The 8740-nt window shown below is 59.4% G+C and overlaps 1 protein-coding gene across 5 annotated transcripts; it reads left to right on the forward strand.

The window, feature by feature from the left end:
• The first annotated feature begins 1121 nt into the window (after nucleotides 1–1121).
• Nucleotides 1122–8740, forward strand: Polm (polymerase (DNA directed), mu). Of its 5 annotated transcripts, none has more exons than XM_005396676.2 (11): nucleotides 1122–1418; nucleotides 2528–2708; nucleotides 3178–3285; nucleotides 3378–3548; nucleotides 4166–4237; nucleotides 5283–5403; nucleotides 6749–6881; nucleotides 7029–7131; nucleotides 7205–7450; nucleotides 7607–7690; nucleotides 7905–8740. In XM_005396676.2, the coding sequence occupies exons 1-11, from the start codon at nucleotides 1231–1233 to the stop codon at nucleotides 7986–7988; spliced, it is 1491 nt and encodes a 496-aa protein (XP_005396733.1). In that variant the 5' UTR covers nucleotides 1122–1230; the 3' UTR covers nucleotides 7989–8740. The 5 variants fall into 5 exon arrangements, with proteins under 5 accessions (XP_005396733.1, XP_005396735.1, XP_005396736.1 ...); XM_005396675.2 differs by having other exon boundaries at nucleotides 1123–1418; nucleotides 7902–8740; XM_005396678.2 differs by lacking the exon at nucleotides 7607–7690.

Genomic DNA, 8740 nt, shown 5'->3' on the forward strand with positions numbered 1-8740 from the left:
TTTGTGGAACATGGTTACTAAACTGGGTCCCACAGAGTGAATCCCTCCTACAAATTGCCAATTCCCTCACACCGTCCACACTGGGGACCGATGTCACTAGCCCAGCAGGTGAAGATATTCTCCTTTAAACGTGCCCTCCTCTCCTGACCGGCCTGGTCCTGAAGGTATTTCCTTCCTCTTCCTCCCCCTCCTCCTCCCTTCTTCTCTTCCTTCTCCTCCTCTTCCTCCTGCCACCCCTCCCCTTTCTCCTCTTTCTCTTTCTCTTCCTCAGATTGAACCCAGGGCCTTCACTCTGAGCTAGGCCCTCAGCCCTTTTTTGTTTTGTTTTGAGACAAGGTCTCACTAAATTGCCCAAACTGGGCTAGAATTTGTGATCCTCCTGCCTCAGCCTCCCAGACTTTGGGGGATTACAGGTGTGTACCACTGTACCAAGTCCACTAGGATTTCTTCTGAGAATCGCCCACTCCTGTTTCTTTACCGATTAGACCATAGTTTTTTATCTATATAAAATTTTATTTCTTTCTCCCTTTTCAAAGTTACATTCGTGTTTAAAATTTTTATAATTATGCTAATTAACCTTGATTTCAAACCATGTCACATTAAAAAGTGAATCAGTTTGTCTTTTGACTTTGTTGAACACATTTTAACTTTGCATGTGGCTCACTTTATCATTCTTTTCCTTCAGTATTTCCAAGATTATTGCGATATTAGTTCTCTTTCCAGTAAGGTTTTGGTTTCTTTTTCAGATTTAAATGTTTGATCCATCTGGAATTTATTTGGTGCTAAGCAGTGAGGTAGGGCGCCAATGTCTGTTTTTCCAAAGGGCCAGCCAGTTGTCCCCGCGCCACTCGCCCAAAAAGACCTTCCGCACGCGGTCGAGGTGGCCACCCCAGGAGCCCCGCGGAGCCCACGCGCCCCTGGACCCTGCAGACCCCGCGAATCCCGCGCCGGGCTGCCGCCGGGAAGAGCGACCCGCGGGCCGGACCCGCCCGGGCCGAGACCCCGCCCCAAAAGGAAGATGAAGCCCCTCCCCTCTTCCCCTCGCCGGCCCCGCCCGCACCCGGTCTGTCCCCTTAGAGAGGGTAATTTAAATAGGAGGCGTGGCCTTGTGCTTATTTGCATGTGGACGGAGCCCGCTTCCTTGTCCAGCAGGCTTCCGTCCGCCTTCCTTCCGGGCTTCCGTCCGCCTTCCTTCCGCGGACCCCAGGAGTCACCGGAGTCCATGCTCAGATGCTTCCAAAGCGGCGGCGAGCGCGAGCCAGGTCCCCGGGCGGCGCTGCCGCCTCCTCCGCGCTGTCTTCGGTGCTTTTCCCCGGCGTCGCGATCTACCTGGCCGAGCCGCGCATGGGCCGCAGCCGCCGGGCCTTCCTCACTCGCCTGGCGCTGTCCAAAGGCTTCCGGGTCCTGGACGCCTACAGGTGCCCGGCCCCCGAGGGCCCAGTGTTCTGTGTGTCGCCGCTGCCTCGGCTCTCTGTGTGACCTCTTGACCGCGGGGCTTGGGATGAAAGACCTGGCTCTTCGCATCGTGGTCTTTTCTGGCCGCGATTTCCTCTTAGTGAAGGGTGCTGTTTATTAGGGCCAGAAGGGTTCTGTGGCATCGTTGAAACTCAAGCCCAGGCTGTCAAAGAGCCGCGTAGGAAGGGATCCCGGCGGATACCCAGGGAGAGAACAGTCTTGAGATGGGAGAGCGAATGAACTCGAGGCCAGTGCTCCCTGCAGCCCTTACTTACTTTTTTAAAAAAATTAATTAAACATTCCCAAGGGACGGTACTACATCAGACCCACCTGCGAGAGGTTAGAGATGGCGAGGCTTAGAGTGCAGCAGGGCACTGTCTTACAACAGCCCTACAGTGTATGTTATGTTTGCCTAGCAAAGGAGGGGAGGCCCAACTTGCCTAAGGGCATGCAGCAAGTTGTGTAGAGCTGGGGTTCTCTAGAATCAGGCCTCACATCTGTGCTTAAACCCAGCGCTGAGATGAAGACCACTACTCTGAGGTGGAGAAAGGGACAGATAAATTAGCAGTCAGGCTGTCAGTGAGAGTACATATCTGGGGCAGAAAACCAGTTTTGTTTTTCCAGTACTGGGAATTGAGCCCAAGTCCTTTGCACTGAGCTACATTCCCAGCCTTTTTTTTTTTTTTTTTTCGGTACCGGAAATCGAACTCACCACCTTGCGCTTGCCAGGCAGGCGCTGTGCCGCTGAGCTAAATCCCCAGACCCATCCCAGCCTTTTTTAATTTGAATCAGGGTCTAAGTTGTCCAGGCTGGGCTTAAACTTTCAGTCCTCCTTACTCAGGTTAGGGTTAGGGTTAGATGTGGTGTGCCCCACCATGCCTGGCCGAATCACAGTTCTGAGAGTGATAGAGGTGTTCATCCACTAGCAGGAGGGGCTGGACTCTCTACAGGAGGTGACATTTGAAAAATGAAAGGTAGTCAGCATGTAGGGCAAGGCAAAGACAAAGGCTGGCAGGTATGGAGCTGAACAGGTGGGGTTCAGGGCCTCACCCCCTTCCTCTCCTTTCGCCAGCTCTGAAGTGACGCACGTGGTGATGGAGCGGACCTCAGCGGAGGAGGCCGTCTGCTGGCAGGAACAGAAGGCTGCCCCTCCCCCGGGGCGCCCCCGCCCAGCTCTGCTGGATATCAGCTGGTTCACAGAGAGCATGGCGGCTGGGCAGCCTGTGCCTGTGGAGGGCCGACACCGCCTGGAGGTGAGCTGGTGCACCCTGGTGACATGGCAACAGTGCCTCGGTGTCCTTCAGAGGATGTGGACAGTGAGGGCTCTGACCAGACCACCAGGAGGCCCTGAGAAGCCAGTAGAGGCGCCATGGCAGGAGCTGGTTCTAAGTGTGCCTGTGAGCCGTGAGCAGGGGCCCTCTTTTTAGCCTCTGTGCCCCCAGCCCACTTGATTGTGAGGATTTGAGGAGGGGCAACACGTGCAACTCGTGGGGCGGCAGCAGAAGCTCTCCATGAGGTTCGGTGGATGTTGCTGCTATTACTCTGGCCTGAAGAGCCCCGCTGCAGTCTGTGCCTCCCTCTGCCTATGCCTGCCCTCTCACAGTCGGCTGCCTCTGTCCTGCGGGACCCCAAGGGCCCAAGGTTAATGTTCAGAGAGGCCAGGGTCCTGCCTGGCTCCTGCCAGCCCTGCCACATCATGACCCATACATCACCCTCCCCCAGGTGGCTAAGCCCAGGAAAGGGCCTCCAAACCCGGCAGCAGCAGCAGCGATGCCAGCCTACGCCTGCCAGCGTTCCACACCCCTCATGCACCACAATAGCAGCCTCTCGGTGAGCTCCCTGAGCAGGTCCTACCCTCAGGGCTCAGACCGGGGGTGCAGCTGGGTGGTAGCTCGGGGTTCACCAAGGGCCCCTCTCTTCAGGAGGCTCTGGAGACACTGGCAGAGGCAGCAGGCTTTGAAGGCAGTGAGGGTCGCCTCCTGTCCTTCCACAGAGCAGCCTCGGTGCTCAAGGCCCTGCCCTGGCCTGTGACGGCGCTGAGTCAGCTGCAGGGGCTGCCGCACTTTGGAGAACATTCCTCTAGCGTCATCCAGGTCGGTGCCTGCCATGCTGAGCGGGGAGAGTGTGGGGTGGGGGCCCTGAGGCTGATGGGAGAGCAGGGCCTCTGCTTTTAGAGCCCACTGGGGAGGGACAGAGCTGCCTCAAGGCTCTGCAGGCGGTCCTCAGTGCCGAGGGCTCCGTGCAGGGAGCCACTGGCCTTGGTGTCATCGTCATGGACACCAGCTGCCTAGGACGCTGGAAGAGAGCGCTCTTGAGTATGAGGTTTTGAGAACCTGACACAAGGAGCTGCCCTGCTGTGCATTTTCGCTTTAAAAACACAGTGAGAAAAGACGCTTTCAAGTGAAATCATGCACATTTTGAAAGCAAATGTTTATACCTCCTGGAACTTGACATCCATCTGCAGGATGACCCACAACACCTGGGACCTCAGCTGCTGTCACTGCGGCCACGAGGAGCCCTGACCCGGACCCCTGCTGCCCATGTTCCCGGGCAGTGTCTGTTGCTGAGCCCCACTGGACCCCAACACCACAGGGCCTCCCGAGGTGGAAAGGGAGCCACCCTGTGCCTGGGCCCCTGGGCCACCCCTGACTGCTCCTTCTCCTTCTCTCCAGTCGCGGGAGCTTCGAGTTTTGCTTTGTTTTCTCTCTAGGAGCTGTTGGAGCGAGGCGTGTGTGAGGAGGTGGAGAGGGTGCGCTGCTCTGAGAGGTACCGGACCATGAAGGTGCGCGGGCGGGCGGGAGCTGGCAGGGCCACCGCACACGTGGGGAGGAGGCAGGGGACGCTGACCCAGCTCTGGGGTCAGAGAAGGTCTCAGCAAGACGATGGCAGCTGAGCTGACACCTGATACACACAAGACCGCCAAGTGGAGACCGGCGGGCAGCAGCCTACTTGAGCACAGAGAATTTTCTGGAACATTCAGGACTGTCTGTGTTTTCATTTTTTTACGCCCAGTAATGGTGATTGAACCCAGGGCCTTATGCATGCTAAGCAAGTGCTGTACCCTCAAGCTAAATGCCCGGCCCTTTTTATTTTCCTGTTTTGAGAAAGGACTTCACTGAATTTTCCAGGCTGGCCTTGAGCTTGCAGTCCTCCGGCCACCTCCTCCAGAGTGGCTGACTAGGATTACACGTGTGTGTGCCACCAGGCCTAGCTAACCTCAGTATTTTTAAAGTCAGGTTTTGTTGGCCAAAGTGACAGGGGAATACCTCATGTTACAGATTCAGAGAATCGGAGAAGATGGCCCAGCAAAGCCCAGAAGCGGCAGGGGTATAGCCGCTCTGTCATCCCCCCGTGATATGCGCCAGGGTCCCTGCTGCAGGAGACACGGCCACAGATACGGCCCCAGGGCTGTGTGGCTGCCTGGGCTCACTGCAGCGTTGCTGGGGAGAGTCTGAGTTGCTGGCTCAGGCCAGGTGACAGGCTTGGGGCAGGTGTCTTGGACCAGTTAGCCACCGTCCTGCTGTGTGGGAGCCTCAGGGGCACTGGGTCTGTCCTCAGGGCTCCTGCTGAAGACACAATCTGTGTGTTGAGGAGAAGAACCACAGAGCTAGTTTCTGCTGCTGGGAGTGAGAAAGGGGGTTTACAAAGAGGAGGAGCCAATCACCCAGGCTTCTCAGCCACTGGGTGGCAGAGTGCCCGGTTCAGCGGTTCAAGTGGGCTGGGCAGGCCAGCTTCAGAGCTGTGTCCTTGCCCTGTGGCTGGGACCACAGGGACATCTGCTCAGGGAGCTTCATGCCTTACCCACCGTCTGTCCTTCGTCCACACAGCTCTTTACCCAGATCTTCGGGGTCGGGGTGAAGACCGCCAACCAGTGGTACCAAGAAGGGCTGCGTACCCTGGATGAGCTCCGAGAGCAGCCCCAGAGACTGACCCGGCGGCAGCAGGCAGGTGAGCCCTGGAGAGGTCCCGCTGCTTCCCAGAGCCCTCAGCACTCCCCCTCCTGCGTGGGGGGAGCAGCTGGTGCAAAGGGGTCTTGGTGGCAGGCGGTTTGTGTGGCAGTGTGGCAGTGGCCCTCGGGCGTGTGCACGGGGGTTCCCGGGGCCTGTAGGGCGGGTGCCCCTCTGACTGGAAAGAACACCAGCTTTCAGGTTCCTTGGGCCTGGGTTCAAGTCCTGTTGCCACACAGGTGGCCATGAGCCTCTGTGAGGCGGTTGGGGGCAAGTGTGGAGCACACACCCAGCCCATGTGTGCGTTCTGCCCCGGCCCTCAGCTGTGCTGTCTGAACCCAGCCTGGCCAGCAGCCCTGCTGAAGGGCCCTGCGGCCAGCTCATCCTGTCCCTGTGTGGCTGCCAGGCTGCTGCCTGGCTCTGGAGGCCGGTGCATGTCCCCCAGGGCGCCCCCAGTCCCTCTCCTTGGGGCCGGGAAGACAGAAAGGCCTGAGCATGCCCTGGGAGCTGTGCTGCATGGTGCTGCCGCCTCTCGTGTGCAGACCTCTTCTGACTGGCCCGTGGGAGGTTCAGTGGCGGCGTGACAGGTTGGGGACAGGAGGAAGCTGAAGGCAGGGTAACCTTTGTTTTGGAGGGCAGAGGGGATACTAGGGATCAAACCTGGTACCTTCACACTAGGCTGCAGCCTCAGTTCCTTGTTTTATTTTATACTTAGACACAGTATCTCACCAGGTGGGTCACTTGCCCAGGCTGGGCTGGGACTTGCGATCCTCCTGCCTCAGCCTCCTAGAGTGCTGGGGCTACAGGTGTGCACCATCATACCCGGCTCTTGGTCCCACCTTAGAAATGGAGAAGCTGAAGCTGCATCCTGTGTGTGTAGCTCAGTGTCCTCATACCTGATTCTACTATAGTTTCGTACGCTGTCACTTTTAGGGGAGGTGAGGTAATTTCATAGAGGATCTCTCATTTCCTTCATCCAAATGTGAGTCTGCAGTTACATCACAATAAAAACTAGTATGTAAACTGGGTGTATAGTGACACATACCAGTAATCCCAGCACTCTGGGAAGCTGAGGCAGGAGGGTCACAAGTTCTGGACCATCCTGGACAACTTAGAGACTTAGCAAGACCCTATCTCAAAATTTTAAAAAAAGGGCTGGGATGTAGCTTAGTGTGAATGACGTGGCCCTAGGATCAATCCCCCAGTACCACAAAACAAAGCACTAATAGGTGAGCAGGGAGGGGCTGGGCCACTGACCATCTGGGTTGGAGGACGCGGCCTGGGGGCCGGTGTGCAGGGCCCTGGGGGTGGGGAGGAAGTGGTGAGTGGAGCCGTGCCGCCCACAGGACTCCAGCACCACCTTGACCTGTGCACCCCTGTGGGGCGACCGGATGCTGAGGCTCTGCAGCAGCTGGTGGAGGCCACCGTGGGACAGGCCCTGCCTGGGGCCACTGTCACACTGACCGGTGGCTTCCGGAGGTAAGGGCCCCAGTGTGTCCTCCTGGCCGGACTCCAGGCCTGGGCCTAGCGAAGGGACCTGTGTGTGGACACTGAGTGGACCCCCACCCCTCGCAAGGGACGCGGCTTGCGGCAGCAGTCTGTGCCGGGTCTGTGCTGTCCCCGCAGGGGGAAGCTGCAGGGCCACGATGTGGACTTCCTCATCACACACCCAGAGGAGGGCCGGGAGGTGGGGCTGCTGCCCAGCGTGATGAGCCAGCTGCAGAGCCAGGTGAGCCCTGGGCCCTGCCTGAGTGAGCCCCGCCCAAGTCGCAGCGAGGCCTGGACACCTGCTCTCCCCGCAGGGCCTCGTCCTGTACCACCAGCACCAGCCCAGCCACTTGGGGGACCCCGGCCACCTGGCCCGGCAGAGCCACACCATGGACGCCTTTGAGCGGAGTCTCTGCATCCTGCGCCTGCCAAAACCCTCCGGGGCTGCCAAGGGGGCGGACTCGGAGCCCCGGTCCACCTGGAAGGCTGTCAGGGTGGACCTGGTAGTCGCCCCCTGGAGCCAGTTCCCCTTCGCCCTGCTCGGCTGGACTGGCTCGAAGGTGGGCTGGGGGCAGGTGGGCCCTGGTGTCTCCGTGTCCATAGAGGCGCGCGTGCTCGCCCAGTTCCTCCCACTTCCCAGGGGCCGTGCGCGGCTGCTGGGGTGGGGGCAGGGGGGGCGTCCAGCCAGCCCTGCTGAGCCCCGCCCCCCCTCGCAGCTTTTTGAGCGGGAGCTGCGCCGATTCAGCCGGAAGGAGAAGGGGCTGTGTCTGAACAGCCACGGGCTGTTCGACCCGGAGCAGGTGCGTGCGGCACGGGGCGTGGGGAGAGAGTCCATGCTGCGCACTGGCCGACCCGGGCCGGGCCCTTTTGCATCGTAACCCACCGGACCCCACTCTCAAGTCCCGGGTTCTGACCCCCGTGCGGCGCCCTGCTGCAGCCTCTCGGGGCCGTGCACCGTGCTGGGTGCCGCTGAGCGAGACTCTGGCTGCTGATGCCCCTCCCCTGTTGCAGAAGGCCTGTTTCCCTGTGGCTTCCGAGGAGGACATCTTCAGACACCTGGGCCTCGAGTACCTGCCCCCGGAGCAGAGGAACGCCTGACCCTGCACTGCCGCGCTGTCCTTAGCTACTGGAACCCTTGACGGTGAATGGCTTCCTGTGGATGTGCTGCAGCCCTGCTCCCACTTCGGGGCCCAGCGTCGCCATGGGACCCGGGTCAGCTCTCGGCCTCCCCACTCCCCGGGTTCCTGCCCGGTGGGGGTATCTGAGCCCCATATCCTGAGGGCTGCGGTGGGGCCTCCAGCATCAGCCGAGGTGCGATGGCTGTGTCTTCCAAGGGTGCCCTGCTCAGAAGGGCCGGGGAAAGCCTTGGGTCCCTGTCCCCTGCTACAGCCAAGAGGTGGGGCTGCAAGGGTTAGGTGTCTGGAGGGGGCCCAGGTCAGAACAACTGGAGTCCCCCAAGGCTTCCTGCTTCTGCCTCAGGCCTTTCCTCAGCATTCATAAAAATAGGCCACCCCCAGCACTCCCCACTCAGCCCTGTGGCAGTTCGCAGCCCAGAGTCCCAGCATGGCACAGGGCCCTGGTGTCCTGCCTCCCCGCCACCCCGCCACCCCATCCACGCACCCCTCTCGAGCCCCTGGCCCAGCTGCTGCTGGTCTCAAGCCTCCTCACAGGCATTAGCTCCTGTCCTGCTCTCAGGCACATTGGCCTCAGGAGTCCGCCTTGAGCCACTGTCCCCACCTTCTTTGGGTCCTAAGGTCACCTTGCCAGTGAGGGCTTCCTGGGCCACTCACCCACCCCATTGAAAAGTATTTTGAAAATTAACATTCAGTAAAACGGACTATTTCAGTGTA

This window comes from Chinchilla lanigera, unplaced genomic scaffold (assembly GCF_000276665.1).
Source record: "Chinchilla lanigera isolate Chin_1 unplaced genomic scaffold, ChiLan1.0 scaffold00055, whole genome shotgun sequence".
NCBI classification, from domain to species: Eukaryota; Metazoa; Chordata; class Mammalia; order Rodentia; family Chinchillidae; genus Chinchilla; species Chinchilla lanigera.

Coding starts and splice junctions, on each gene's coding strand:
- Polm (XM_005396675.2), top strand. CDS start 1,231: ATGCTTCCAAAGCGGCGGCGAGCGCGAGCCAGGTCCCCGGGCGGCGCT. Junction 4,238..5,282: donor AGAGGTACCGGACCATGAAG/GTGCGCGGGCGG, acceptor TCGTCCACACAG/CTCTTTACCCAGATCTTCGG. Junction 6,882..7,028: donor CTGACCGGTGGCTTCCGGAG/GTAAGGGCCCCA, acceptor CTGTCCCCGCAG/GGGGAAGCTGCAGGGCCACG.